The 16,548-nt window shown below is 50.1% G+C and overlaps 1 protein-coding gene across 3 annotated transcripts in view; it reads right to left on the reverse strand.

Annotated features, from left to right (window-relative positions):
* The window catches only part of LOC144500341 (cartilage acidic protein 1-like), a 377,638-nt gene that overhangs the window by 120,825 nt on the left and 240,265 nt on the right, over positions 1 to 16,548 (reverse strand). For all 3 annotated transcript variants that reach the window (XM_078223086.1, XM_078223087.1, XM_078223085.1), the window contains exon 6: positions 2,941 to 3,086. In XM_078223086.1, coding sequence (XP_078079212.1) covers positions 2,941 to 3,086 — 146 coding nt within the window. The remainder of the gene's footprint in view (positions 1 to 2,940; positions 3,087 to 16,548) is intronic.

Raw genomic sequence — 16,548 nt, forward strand, 5'->3', positions numbered from 1 at the left:
ATCACACTTAATACCCTTGCTTAGCAAAAATCTATCAATCTCAGCTTTTTACATTTTCAGTTGACCCCCCAGCATTCCATCATTGTGGAGGAGAGAGTTCCAGATTTCTGCATTTCTCTGTGTCGAAGAAATGCCTCTAAATATCACCGAGTGAACTTCCAGCTTCTTCCCCCTTGTACTGACCTCCCTCCACCTCCCCACTCAACTTTCCCACCCTCACCCCAGTCACCCTCTTTACATACCCAATCAATTCCATTGATCGCAACACGGTGACAGAGTGGTAGCGCAGCTGCCTCACAGCGTCAGGGTCCCAGGTTCGATTCCAGCCTCGGGTCATTGTCTGTGTGGAGTCTGCACGTTCTCCCCGTGGGTTTCCTCCGGGTGCTCCGGTTTCCTCCCACAGTCCAAAGATGTGCGGGTTAGTGGATGGGCCATGCTAAATTGCCCCTTAGTGTCAGGGGGATTAGCAGAGTAAATAAGTGGGGTTACGGGGATAGGGACTGGTTGGAATTGTCAGGCTCGATGGGCTGAATGGCCTCTTTCTGTACTGTAGGGATTCTATGATTTGATGAAATACATAGAATCATAGACTGCAGAAGGAGGCCATTCGACCCATCGAATCTGCACCGACAACAATCCCACCCAGGCCCTATCCCCATAACTCCATGCACTTACCCTGGCTAGTCCCCCTGACACTAAGGAGCAATTTAACAAGGAAACTGGAGCACCCCGAGGAAACCCACGCAGACACGGGGAGAATGTGCCGACTCCACATAGACAGTGACCCGAGCTGGGAATTGAACCTGAGTCCCTGGCGCTGTGAGGCAGCAGCGCTAACCACTGTGCCACCAGGCCGGCCCTTCAACTTGATCACCCCGTTGTCTTCAAAACTCAAGAGAGTCAAAGCTTAGATTGGAATATTCCAGCCCTTTCCATCAATGGGAACTTCAGGTCCCGCCAAAAGCCACCCCCCTCCCCCCCCCACCACCCCCCCCCTCCCACCCCCCTCCCCCCCCACCCCACCACCACCCCCCTGCCCCCACACCCCCCCTCCCCCCCACCCCACCACCCCCTCCCCCCCCACACCCCCCCTCCCCCCCACCCCACCACCCCCCCCGCCCCCACACCCGCCCCTCCCCCCCCACACCCCCCCTCCCCCCCACCGCACCACCCCCCCTGCCCCCACACCCCCCCCTCCCCCCCACCCCCCCCACCCCCCCACCCCACCCCCCCGCCCCCCGCAGTGGGCTCTGCAGCAGTGATGTGAGCGAGCCATACGAAATGCCACAGATCTCGGCAGGACTGGAATATCTGGAAGATCCAGAAAGCCAATGGTGAGCAGCCTCCACCATCGGAAATCAGGTCGCCGGCGAGGCTGGAAAGCTCAGCCTTAGTTGATGCAGCCACGTGATTGAGATGTGGTTTGAAGGAGATCTGAGTCCCGCTGGTACCTCACCAAGCGGTTACTTGTGTTGAGGGTGATGATGGACTGGCCAGCACTCTGTGTGGCACTGTCAGCTCGCTGCCACTCTCTCTCTCTCTCTCTCTCTCTGAGGCTCGTGTACTCATCCCCTTTGTGAGAATGCTGACCCTGACCCAGTGACACAGAGCAAATGGGGAAGCAATGTATCACGCCGCTGTTATGTACATTATTCTATGCTGAGTAAAAGTTTGGCCCGCAACAGGTCTATCTAAGTTACAGTAGCCAACAGTAGTAACAGCAGTTTCATTCACATAGCCCCTGCCTATCTCTGTCACCTTCTGCAGTCTGACACCCCTCAGAGATCTCTGCACTCCTCCAAATCTGGCTTCTGGTCCATCCCTGATTTGAATTGTCCCACCTTTAATGGCCATGCCTTTGACTGCCTGGACCTGAAGGTCAGCAATTCCCTCACTCAACTACTCCACCTCTGTCTCTACCTTTAAGATGCTCTTTAAGCCTATACTTCTGACGCCCATTCTAACATCTCCTTGTAAGGCTTGGTCAAGTTTTATTTGATTATGCCACTGTGAAAGACTATGGGACATTAAACGGTAACATAGAACCATAGAACATAGTGCAGAAGGAGGCCATTCGGCCCATCGAACCTGCACCGACAATGATTCCACCTGGGCCCTATCCCTGTAACCCCATATATTTACCCTGCTAATCCCCCTGACACTAATGGACAATTTAGCGTGGCCAATCCACCTAACTCGCACATCTTTGGACTGTGGGAGGAAACTGGAGCACCCAGAGGAAACCCACGCAGACACGGGGAGAATGTGCAAACTCTACACAGACAGTGACCCGAGGGCAGAATCGAACCCGGGTCATAGAGTCATAGAGGTTTGCAGCATGGAAACAGGCCTTTCGGCCCAACCTGTCCATGCCGCCCTTTTTTTAAAAATCCCTAAACTAATCCCAATTGCCCGCATTTGGCCCATATCTCTCTATACCCATCTTACCCATGTAACTATCTAAATGCTTTTTAAAAGACAAAATTGTACCCGCCTCTACTACTACCTCTGGCAGCTTGTTCCAGACACTCACCACCCTCTGTGTGAAAAAATTGCCCCTCTGGACCCTTTTGCATCTCTCCCCTCTCACCTTAAACCTATGCCCTCTAGTTTTAGACTCCCCTACCTGGCACTGTGAGGCAACACTGTGCCACCATGCCGCCCTACTAAAAGGTGATTGTGGAACGGATATTCCCTCCCCCTGCAGTATAAATATCTCCCACTTCCTATGCCTTTTAGCTTTGACAAAGGGTCATCTGGACTCGAAACGTCAGCTCTTTTCTCTCCTTACGGATGCTGCCGGACCTGCTGAGATTTTCCAGCATTTCTCTTTTGTTATAAGGAAGAAATCCTTCATAATGACAGTGACCAACATGGCTTCTGGCTAGGCTGGGATCATTTTCATTCGGGACATAATTGAAGATGATCAGGGATTCTTACCCGAAATCGGACTCTCCCGTTCACGCTGGTCTGCAGGTAGAAGCGGTGTGGGCCCATCCAGTTGCCGTAAACCACATCCACTTTCCCGTCTCTGTTGAAGTCTGCAAGAGCCAGTCCACGGCCGTGCTGGTGAGGGTCATCTATCCCTGAGAGTCAACAGACCATCATTAATTAATACACGTCACACTCACTTCACCCAATACATCCAGCTTTCAAAGTGTATGAGTGCTCATACATATGAGGCCTCATACACTTGAGGCCATGGCCCCTAGTTCTAGATTCACCTGCCAGTGGAAACAACCTCCCTATCTATTCCCTTCATAATCTTATATGTTTCTATAAGATCTCCCCTCATTCTTCTGAACTCCAATAAGTATAGCCCCAGTCTACTCAGTCTCTCCTCATAAGCCAACCCTCTCAACTCCGGAATCAACCCAGTGAATCTCCTCTGCACCCCCTCCAGTGCCAGTATATCCTTTCTCAAGTAAGGAGACCAAAACTGTACACAGTACATCAGGTGTGCCCTCACCTGGAGTAAATAAAATAAAGAACAAAGAAGAAAGAACAATACAGCACAGGAAGAGGCCCTTCGGCCTTCCAAGCATGGGCGGCATGGTAGCACAGTGGGTCAGCACTGCTGCTTCACAGCTCCAGGGACCTGGGTTCGATTCCCGGCTTGGGTCACTGTCTGTGTGGAGTTTGCACATTCTCCTCGTGTCTGCGTGGGTTTCCTCCGGGTGCTCCGGTTTCCTCCCACAGTCCAAAGATGTGCAGGTTAGGTTGATTGGCCATGCTAAAATTGCCCATTAGTGTCCTGAGATGTGTAGGTTAGAGGGATTAGTGGGTAAAATATGTAGGGATATGGGGATAGGGCCTGGGTGGGATTGTGGTCGGTGCAGACTCAATGGGCCGAAGGGCCTCTTTCTGCACTGTAGGGTATCTATCTATCTATCTATCTATCTATCTAAAGCTGCTCTCTCCCTCCGAACCCTTTTCCATCACCAAAATCAAAATATCCTGCACATTTTCCTCCAAACCATTTCTGTTTCTAATGCAGCCTCAGGGGAGCATTGTTATTTTTGGAGAACTAAATTTTCATCTCAATGATTCAACCCCCGCTCCTGGTTGTTTCACATTTGAAAAGCTCCCAAAATTCTGGCTATAGTCTCACACTCACAGTCTCGTACAGTCACACTCACAAGTCTCATATGTCATACACACACTCACACACTCACACTCACACACACACATACACTCACGCACACACTCATACACACACACACTCATACACACACACTCATACACTCACACTCATACACACATACACTCACACTCATACACACACACTCATACACACACACTCATACACTCACACTCATACACTCACACACACACACTCATACACTCACACACACACACTCATACACTCATACACTCACACTCATACACTCACACACACACACTCATACACTCATACACTCACACTCATACACTCATACACTCACACACACACACTCATACACTCACACACACACATTCATACACTCACACACACACACTCATACACTCACACACTCACACACACACATACACTCACGCACACACTCATACACACACACACTCATACACACACACTCATACACTCACACTCATACACACACACACACTCATACACTCACACACTCACACACACACATACACTCACGCACACACTCATACACACACACACTCATACACACACACTCATACACTCACACTCATACACACACACACACACACTCATACACTCACACTCATACACTCACACACACACACTCATACACTCACACACAGACACACACACTCATACACACACACTCATACACTCACACTCATACACACACACACACTCATACACTCACACTCATACACTCACACACACACACTCATACACTCACACACTCACACACAGACACTCACACTCATACACTCACACACACACACTCATACACACACACTCATACACTCACACTCATACACACACACACACACACTCATACACTCACACTCATACACACACACACACACACTCATACACTCACACTCATACACTCACACACACACACTCATACACTCACACTCATACACTCACACACACACACTCATACACTCACACACTCACACACAGACACACACTCATACACACACACTCATACACTCACACTCATACACACACACACACTCATACACTCACACTCATACACACACACACACACACTCATACACTCACACTCATACACTCACACACACACACTCATACACTCACACTCATACACTCACACACACACACTCATACACTCACACACTCACACACAGACACACACACTCATACACACACACTCATACACTCACACTCATACACACACACACACACACTCATACACTCACACTCATACACTCACACACACACACTCATACACTCACACACTCACACACAGACACTCACACTCATACACTCACACACACACACTCATACACTCACACACTCACACACAGACACTCACACTCATACACTCACACACACACACTCACACACACACACTCATACACTCACACACACACACTCATACACTCACACTCATACACTCACACACACACACTCATACACTCATACACTCACACACAGACACTCACACTCATACACTCACACACACACACTCATACACTCACACTCATACACTCACACACACACACTCATACACTCACACACTCACACACAGACACTCACACTCATACACTCACACACACTCACACTCACACACACACACACTCATACACTCACACTCATACACACACACTCATACACTCACACTCATACACTCACACACACACACACACACTCATACACTCACACACACAGACACTCACACTCACACTCATACACACACACTCACACACACTCACTCACACACAGACACTCACACACACACTCACACACACTCATACACTCACAGACACTCACACACACACTCATGCACTCAGACACACACACTCACACACACTCATACACTCACAGACACTCACACACACACTCATACACTCACACACACTCATACACTCACACACACTCATCCACTCACGCACACTCATACACACACACACACGATCTTTCGCAAATCAATTGGGGCAGCATTGTGGCACAGTAATTAGCACTGCTGCCTCACAGTGGCAGGGACCCGGGTTCAAGTCCTGGCTTGGGTCACTGCCTGTGTGGAGTTTGCACATTCTCCCCGTGTCTGCATCTGGTTTCCTCCCACAGTCCAAAGATGTGCGGGTTAGGTGGATTGGCCATGCTAAATTGCCCCTTGGTGTCAAGGGGACTAGCTAGGGTAAATACATGAGATTATGGGGATAGGGCCTGGGTGGGATTGTGGTCGGTGCAGATTCGATGGGCCAAATGGCCTCTTTCTGCACTGTAGGGATTCTATGACTCTTTAGATATCAATCCTCCAAAATAGCTTCACTTCACACTTCCCTGCACTGAACAACACTGAGGCTGTATACTTCACCAGATAGATACCGCGGTTCAAAGTAATGGCTCACCATCACCGTCTCAAGCGTGACAAGGGATGGGCAGTGAATGTTGGCCTTGCCAGTGATGCCCACATCTCATGAATAAACAGAAGAACACTCCATCAGTTCCGGCTTCTGTCCACTAACCATTCTGCTCTACATCATCTGAAAGTCTTTCATTGTTATCATTAACGATTATTTTCACATCATCTGCAAACCTTACATAGCTGCTCCTGATAACCCAATCCAGGTTGTTTACAGAAATGGAGAAGAATTATTAACCCAAATGTGGCTAACATAAAAACTTTGAATCCCTACAGTGCAGAAGGAGATGATTCGGCCCATCGAGTCTGCACCGACCACAATCCCACCCAGGCCCCATCCCCGTACCCCAGATATTTACCCTGACACAAAGAGACAATTTAGCATGGCCAATCCACCTAACCCGCACATCTTTGGGCTGTGGGAGGAAACCGGAACATCCGGAGGAAACCGGAGCACCCGGAGGAAACCGGAGCACCCGGAGGAAGCCCATGCAGACGCAGGGAGAACGTGCAGACTCCACACGGACAGTGACCCAAGCCGGGAATCGAACAGGGTCCCTGGCGCTGTGAGGCAGCAGTGCTCGCCACTGTGCTACCATAACGCCCTCATGTTGGTTGACAGCGAGATATAAAGAGAAAGGGAGACAGAGGGAGAGAGAGAGCTTTCCTGAGATTAGATGCTCTAATCGAAGTCGCATAACTTGTGTCAATTGCAAATCAGATTCGTCGATGGCCTCAATTCTGCTCAGGCCTGATAAGGTGATAACCAACTCTTGAAGCTCGCGCTGATAAATAAGGGGGCTGACACCGAGCTTGCTCTTCGAGCAGCCTTCCAAACACGCTGACTCTGCATTCGCAAAAATCAATCCTGCTCCCTCCCCTCTCCTCCAACAATCAAAGCAAGTTTCACAAAGTTCCAGATTGGCAAAATTCGCTTCACAACAAAAACCCATTTGACTTTCTGAGTTAGTGGCAGTGTATGGAGTAATACATTACAACCGGACAGTCCAATTAATTCTTTGACACCCTCAATAGTAGAAAAAATATATAGAAGAAGGTTTCCTTGCATCTAATATATTACGTCTGAGAGCAAATCGCAGCGTTTAATGGAGATCCTTTATGTCGGCTGCAGTTTCCACCTCTTACAGTGCATCCTCAATGTCTACTCTCTTTTTAGACATGAGTCTTACACATGTTTTAAATTCATTCACGGGACATGGGCGTCACTGGCTGGCCAGCATTTATTGCCCATCCCTACTTGCCTGAGGGCAGTTGAGAGTCAACCACATTGCTGTGGCTCTGGAGTCACATGTAGCCCAGACCAGGTAAGGACGGCAGATTTCCTTCCTTAAAGGGCATTAGTGAGCCAGATGGGTTTTTCCGACAATCGACAATGGTTTCATGGTCATCAGTAGATTCTTAATTCCAGATATTTTTAATTAATTCAGTTTTTAAAAAAAAGTTTGTTCGTATCACAAGTGGGCTTCCATTAACACCGCAATGAAGTTACTGTGAAAATCCCCTAGTCGCCACACTCCGGCGCCTGCTCAGGTACACTGAGGTAGAATTTAGCACGGCCAATGCACCCTAACCAGCACGTCTTTCGGACTGTGGGAGGAAACCGGAGCACCCGGAGGAAACCCACGCAGACACGGGGAGAATGTGCAAACTCCACACAGACAGTGACCCAAACTGGGAATCGAACCCAGATCCGTGGTGCTGTGAGGCAGCATAGCTAACAACTGTGCCACCGTGCAGCCCTTGTTCCACCATCTGCCGTGGCGGGTTTCGAACCCAGATCCCCAGACATTAATAGTCCAGCAATAATACCACCAGGCCATCAGATTTGCTGTCGGCAGCTTTGCTCAGGTATAATGGTGTGGCTGCTGACTCCTGTTATTGATCTGCATGGCTGCCTTTAACCTGTGGTCTACTGGTGTAACCGATGGGTTTAACAACAGCACTGACCCACTTGTGATCTGTGTTGCCTCAGTTATTCTTCCACATGTACCTCCACGTGCATCCAGTTCAATCTTTTTGCCCGTGGGCCAAGAAAATACATAAATAAAAGGAGGTTAGCAGTGAAAATACATGTGTTGGAAGGGAGGGACTATGGGGAGAGCGTGGGGAGGTGAGGGAGGAGGAGGGCTGAGGGTGACAGGGCCTAACAGCCTCTGAGACCACCGGGATAAAGCCCCAGGGAACCGTGGTGGGCCTTCTACACAGCCCGCTTCCACGCTAACCTGCCTCTGTGGCAACTTGTGGGGTATGGGCGGCACGGTGGCACAGTGGTTAGCACTGCTGCCTCACAGTGCCAGGGGAGCTGGGTTTGATTCCCGGCTCGGGTCACTGTCTGTGTGGAATTTGCACATTCTCCCCATTTCTGCGTGGGTTTTCTCCGGGTGCTCCGGTTTCCTCCCACAGTCCGAAAGACGTGCCGGTTGGGTGCAATAGCCATGCTAAATTCTCCCTCAGTGTTACCCAAACAGGCACCGGAGTGTGGCGACTGGGGGATTTTCACAGTAGCTTCCCTGCAGTGTTAATGTACGTCTTACTTGTGACACCAATAAATAAACCTTAAAAAAAACCTCATTCTGTGGAGTCTCGGCATCTACCAGCCGTGTACTGAGCAACGGGGGAAGTTTTGAGCTGTGGCCTCTCTGTCCAGTGACAAAGATCCCATCTCCTGCACAAACCCATTCCATTTAGAACCCTGCCAGACAGCAGGACTTCCCAAACCAATCAGCCCGGTAACAAACTGAATATGAAGCACTCCCCGAGTGAGCCTTTTATACATGTTTTATATTCCCACAGCGAGGTGCTGAAACAAAGATAACATTCTATCGGAAAGGCTGTTTAGGTGTCAGGTGTATCTTCATAAACCTTTATTATGCTCACAAAAAACGCAGAAGATAAACTCCCAATGTGTCTTTCTCCATCTCTGCCACTTATATTACTTCAATCAGATATTATGAGGTAGATTTTACGAGGATTGGTGAGGCTGTGCAAACAACAATGGGATCCATCCATTAACGACAGCTCAGCCTGGTCCAAACAGTCAGGGTGGGAGTTCACTAGCGTCTAGTAGCCTCACCGTGTAAATGTGGTGTGACCCACAGTGTGGGCTGTGTAAAAAATTAGGGCAGCAGGGTGGCACAGTGGTTAGCACTGCTGCCTCACAGCACCAGGGACCCAGGTTCGATTCCCGGCTCAGGTCACTGTCTGTGTGGAGTTTGCACGTTCTCCCCGTGTCTGCGTGGGTTTCCTCCGGGTGCTCCGGTTTCCTCCCACAGTCCAAAGTTATGCGGGTTAGGTGGATTGGCCATGCTAAGTTGACCCTAGTATCAGGGGGATTAGCTAGTGTAAATATGTGGGGTTACGGGGATAGGGCCAGGGTGGGATTGTGGTCGGTGCAGACTCGATGGGCCGAATGGCCTCCTTCTGCACTGTAGGGATTCTATGAACCAATAGAGATTGCAAAGGCTTTTCACAACCATTTTTCCCTCAATCTTTTGAATATTATGAACTATTCCATCAGACCATTAGACACAGGAGCAGAGGTAGACCATTCGGCCCATCCAGTCTGTTCCATCGTTCAATGAGATCATGACTGATCTGATGTGATAATCCTCAACTCCACTTTCCCGCCTTATCCCCATAACCCTTGTTTCCCTTATTGATTAAAAGTCTGTCTATCTCAGCTTTGAACATACTTAACGACCCAGTCCCTACAGCCTGACACAGATTGCTGAGGTCGTGCACAGAACCAATAGTGACTGCAAAGGATTTTCACAACCCTCCTCTCGTCTTCAAAGTTAAACGAAAAGTATGAGGAGGTTTAGGAAACAGCAGAAAGGGAAACAGGCAGCAGGTGTGTCTTATTCTCGATACATAAAGGGCAGGATTTCCCGGATGGTGGAGTTTCACAAGAACCAGGAAGACAAGAGGTAGGAGCGGGGATAGACCGTGCGGCCTATCAAGCCTGCTCCATCAAGTAAAGTTTATTTATTAGTGTCACAAGTAGGTTTACATTAACACTGCAATGAAGTTACTGTGAAAATCCCCTAGTTGCCACACTCCGGCGCCTGTTCGGGTACACTGAGGGAGAATTTAGCATGGCCGATGCACCCTAACCAGCACGTCTTTCAGACTGTGGGAGGAAACTGGAGCACCCGGAGGGAACCCACGCGGACACGGGGAGAACGTGCAAACTCCACCCAGGCAGTGACCCAAGCCGGGAATCGAACCCGGGTCCCCGGCGCTGTGGGGCAGCGGTGCTAACCACCGTGCCGCCCCAGTCGGTTCCAGTCTGAATTCTCACACCTGCTGATTTCCTCTCAAATCAAAAAAAACAAAATGGAATCCTGCGACGGTACGCGGGCATCATTTCCATTCAACACGAGGGGCCATTTCCCAATCGCAAGCACTCGGAGTTAATGATCTTTAAATTACTGCATAAAGCGGCCTAATGTTCAGAGAGTTTGGCTGGATTGTCGAGACGTCCCTGAACAGGGCATACTTCCTACAGCCGAAAACTATGCTGCGTCTCTCCAAAGCACGAGAGTTGTCAAAATGGATAATTCCCTCCTTGCATCCTTCATCTTCCTAATTACATGCTGCACCGCGCTTCAAAATAGGGAAGCGGGGAGTAAGAGGCTGTGTCAAGAAGCCCAGTGTTTTTTAGGGAATAAGCGGGAGCAGATGGCTACTAATGAAGTGTTGAAATGTGATTAAAGAATAAAAGAACACAATCAGACATCTGCTGTCCCAAAAAAAACCACGCCACGCTAAGTGATCCACAAATCATGTCAGCCGAAGGTCAGAGGGAGCAGATCCACCCCACACTCGCTCTCTCCATTTAATCAACGCCCCAAGACAGGGAGGTGGTGATCGAATTGCTGTGTGGCAGACCGACGCTCGACTGGTTAACTCACAGCGAGGATGTGGAGATGCCGGTGTTGGACTGGGGTGGGGCACGGTAAGAAGTCTCACGACCCCAGGTTAAAGTCCAACAGGTTTATTTGGTCGCACGAGCTTTCGGAGCCCTGCTCCTTCATCAGGTGAGTGAGTGCATCAGGTGGCATCAGGCTCTCACCTAATGAAGGAGCAGCACTCTGAAAGCTCCGTGCTACCTGTTGGACTTTAACCTGGTGTTGTGAGACTTCTTACTGGATTTACAGCGAGATATGGATGGGCCATTGGTTCTGAGTCAGGTGATTAAGGCCTGTCGCCTGCTTCGTAAGCAATGGATGGTCTCTCGTAGTCAGGCCAAGGATAGACTACACTCAGCTGGCAATGCTTCACTCTGGTGCCGAGCTTTGTCGATATGAGCACCGCACACCAGTGTGGATCTTCACTCTATCCACAGGATATAGCTCTAGGGGCTAAAGGGATCAGGGATATGGGGGAAGTGGGGATCAGGACATTGAATTTGATGATCAGCCATGATCAAAGAACAAAGAACAATACAGCACAGGAAACAAGCCCTTCGGCCCTCCAAGCCTGTGTCGCTCATTGGTCCAACGAGACCATTCGTTTGTACCCCTCCATTCCCAGACTGCTCATGTGACTATCCAGGTAAGTCTTAAACGATGCCAGCAAAATGAATGGCGGAGCAGGCTCAAAGGGCTGAATGGCCTACTCCTGTTTCTAGTTTCTAAAGCTTCAGGGCGAAGGAGGAGAGTTGATGGGCAAGGCCTCTCCATAGTCCAGATCCCTCTACAATGGAACCAGCAGTGAGTGGATAATAGGGGAAAGGGGCAGTTACACACTGTAGCTTGGGAGAGATACTTGGCAAATCAGACCCTCATGGGTTACATACAATATCACGGAATAATTACCAATCCTTTCCCTTTCAGGAGATGTGGCTGCTGATCATCTCTAATTGCCCTTGAACTGAGTGACTTACTGGCCCATTTCAGAGGGCAGAATCAACCACATTGCTGCGCAGTGGTCCTGTGGCACATTGCATTAGCGTTCCTGCCTCTGAGCCAGAAGCTCTGGGTTCGAGTCCCACCCCAGGACATGATGGTCAAGGGAGATGCGTTCATAACACGGCCAAACAGGCTGAGTGCCAACCTGAAAACCCTCCCTGAGTGAAGAAGTTCTTCCTCATCTCAGTCCTGAATGGCTTACCCCTTAGTCTGTGACCCCTAGTTCTGGATTTCCCCAACATCGGGAACATTCTTCCTGCATCTGTGCCACCGTGGCGCCGTGCCACCTAATCTAACTCTGCATAGTTACATTACCGACGCCCCCAATCACTCACACTGACCCCATGTCGCCACCCCTTCTACCCCTACACCCCCAGATTCCACACTGACCTCCAGACTAAGCCCACAACCCCGACCTGTCTAACTCCCACCACATAACTCCGCTCTGAGCCCCGACTCCCCCACTGACCCCATCTGACCCAATGCCACCACCTGACTCTACCCCTGACCCACGACTCGATGTCAGACCAAATCTGACCAGGCCTCCACCCACCTTGACAACGCTTCCTGATTCAACCCGACTACCCCCGACCCACCTCCCCACTCACTCACCTGCTATCCTGCTATCCTATCCAGCTGCCGCCCCACCCCACCGAGCATCCTCCTTATCCCCTAACACTGTCCTACCCACTCTACCACCACACCCTACCCAATGGGTGGTACGGTGGTACAGTGGTTAGCACTGCTGCCTCACAGCACCAGGGGACCTGGGTTCGATTCCCGGTTTGGGTCACTGTCTGTGTGGAGTTTGCACATTCTCCCCGTGTCTGCGTGGGTTTCCTCCGGGTGCTCCGGTTTCCTCCCACAGTCTGAAAGATGTGCGGGTTAGATGCATTGATGCAAACAGGCGCGCCGGACTGTGGCGACGAGGGGAATTTCACAGTAACTTCATTGCAGTGTTAATGAAAGCCTTACTTGTGACTAATAAATAAACTTTCCCCAGTATCCACCCTACCACCCTACCCAGCATCCTTTCTACCCACCTAACATCCTACCCACTCTACTATGCCACCCACTCTACCCGCCTACCCACATCCATCCTGCCACCCTACTCAACGGCACCCCTTAGCCACCCGATCCCTTACCTACTTATCTTCTCTCTGCAGCTTTACAAAAAAACTCTGGGACATTTAAGCCCTTCACTTACAGAACATAGCAGTTCGTGCTGTAAAAACGGGCTGTTGTGTCTGCACGGATTCGCTCCGCTGTTCCCTCCGCGGTTTCCTGCTCTAACTGAGGACCTTCCATCAGGAACCAAAGGAGAAAATGCTGGAAAATCTCAGCGGGTCTGGCAGCATCTGTGAGGAGAGAAAAGAGCTGACGTTCTGAGTCCAGATGACCCTTTTGTCAAAGCCTTGGTTGTGAGCCACTCTGGATCATTTCGATTGGTCAGCTTTGACAAAGGGTCGTCTGGACCCGGAACGTCAGCTCTTTTCTCTCCTCACAGATGCTGCCAGACCCGCTGAGATTTTCCAGCATTTTCTCTTTTGGTTTCAGATTCCAGCACCCGCAGTGATTTGCTTTTACCTTCCGTCGGGAGATTGCCCTGAAAAATGGGAGGCGGGTGAGAGCGTGCGTGTGTGTTTTTTTTTTGTCAGGTCGGCGTTGGGAAGAGGGCCCTCTGAGCCTGACCGGGGGATTCGGGGCCACGTAGGGTGGTGGAGGCAGGCACGCTGACATCGTTTAAGACTTACCTGGATAGTCACATGAGCAGCCTGGGAATGGAGGGATACAAACGATTGGTCTAGTTGGACCATGGAGCGGCACAGGCTTGGAGGGCCGAAGGGCCTGTTTCCTGTGCTGTACTGTTCTTTGTTCTTTGATGCTCCAAGTCAGGGTGAGGGTGTGAGGGAAAGGCTGCCTCTGCAAACCCTCATTTATCTCCTCGCTTATGTGACTAAATATCAGCCAATTCCAACAATGGAGGAACATTTCCATTCCAGACGCAGTGTGTAGATCTCGCTCGCTCGAGAGAGAGAGAGAGAGAGAAAAATACATTTATAACTGGGGAAACACTCCAGAATGTTCTGACATCGTACACATTGAGCCAGAAAGCAATGCGCCACAGGTTTCAGACACATGCCATCTGGCACTAACAGAATCACCCCAAGGCGAGCAGGATGACTTTTTCTGACATTTGAAATGTTTACAGTTATGCTGAGCCTTACATTACCGCGCCGCACTGACTAATGCTCATCCCAGTCACCGTGACGTGACACTGGGATTATTTGGGATGCGGCTTCTGATCCTGGCCAGGCTGCAGGTGGCTTTTGGCTCAGTCTGGCATCTTCCCGGGGGGAATGAACACACTAACTAATTGGAGGTCAGTGCCAACGCTCGAGATGTTTGGCAGACAGGAATCGAGGCTGACAGGAATCGGAGCAGAGGGCAAGGCGTATCACTTCAAGGAAATCTTCATATTTATAAAGTGTCTGAGCGCAATTAACATCTACACAAGCGATTGCAAGCAGCCGCAGGGGCTGGGTTTAGGCTGTTCCAAACGATCAAGAGTGGCTCACAACCAAGACATTAATTCACATCTGGGGAACAGGAGCTCAGCACACTTTGTTTTGTCAAAACTTCTGGTCGCCGTGTTCTGGGGCAAGGAATCACCATCACTTTTGACCCAATGAGGGCAACGGACTAATTGTTGGCTGCCAGAAACTCCGGCATCTAACGTCAGTCTGTGTGGGCCATGGCTCAGCCAATTTCACTCTCACCTCTGACCTCGGGTCAAAGTCCCATAACAAAAATTAAGACTGACTCTCCAAAGCAGTACTGAGGGAGTGCTGCACTGCCAGAGGTGATGCTTTACAAGTGAGATGTCAAACCAGTTGATGGGCAACCTAGTTTGAAGTTTATTTATTGGTGTCACAAGTAGGCTTACATTAACAACACAATGAAGCTACTGTGAAAATCCCCGAGTCGTCACACTCCGGCGCCTGTTTGGGTACACTGAGGGAGAATTTTAGCATGGCCAATGCACCTAACCAGCACCTCTTTGGGACTGTGGGAGGAAACCGGAGCACCCAGAGGAAACCCACGCAGATACGGGGAGAATGTGCAAACTCCACACAGACAGTCACCCAAAGCCAGGAATTGAACTCGGGACCCTGGCACTGTGAGGCGGCAGTGCTAACCACCGTGCCACTAGTGAGGCTCGTGAGTGGGCGGCATAAGTGGCCCTCCTTCATCTCAGTGGGCCGCAAAATTGAAATCGGGCTTGTTCACTAACCGTGGCCCCCATGAATAAGATTAAATACATTTCATTATGAGTTATAGAAAATGCTTCATCGTTCATATATTAATAGAACCAACATCAACTTCAAATGGTAAGAACAAATGAAATATTGACAATTTGGACACAGAGGGAGCGCACGGCTCTCACTGTCAATGTTGTGAGCAATGGGGCGGCACGGTAGCACAGTGGTTAGCACTGCTGCTTCACAGCTCCAGGGTCCCGGGTTCAATTCCCGGCTCGGGTCACTGTCTGTGTGGAGTTTGCTCATTCTCCTCGTGTCTGCGTGGGTTTCCTCCGGGTGCTCCGGTTTCCTCCCACAGTCCAAAGATGTGCGGGTTAGGTTGATTGGCCAGGTTAAAAATTGCCCCTTAGAGTCCTGGGATGCGTAGGTTAGAGGGATTAGCGGGTAAAATATGTGGGGTGGGATTGTGGTCGGTGCAGACTCGATGGGCCGAATGGCCTCCTTCTGCACTGTAGGGTTTCTATGATTTCTATGATGATTTCAATCAGCACCCACCTCACTTCACTCGCCCTTGCTTTACGTGCGAATCACTGCAGTCACACTGGGAAGAAAAAAACTACACAGGCATGAATCAGCAGAATGGGGCAACCCTGCGCATGGAGAAGGGTCAACAAAATGTCTCGTGGGGCCGCATTCAGAACCCAGATGGTTCATATGTGGCCCAACACTGTGTTAAACCAAAACAGGGAGGTGGAGGTATGAGTCCCGTTGCCTCAGCAAAGCAGCCAGCATAATCAAAGACCCCACGCACCCCGG

This window comes from Mustelus asterias, chromosome 11 (assembly GCF_964213995.1).
Source record: "Mustelus asterias chromosome 11, sMusAst1.hap1.1, whole genome shotgun sequence".
Taxonomy (NCBI): domain Eukaryota; kingdom Metazoa; phylum Chordata; class Chondrichthyes; order Carcharhiniformes; family Triakidae; genus Mustelus; species Mustelus asterias.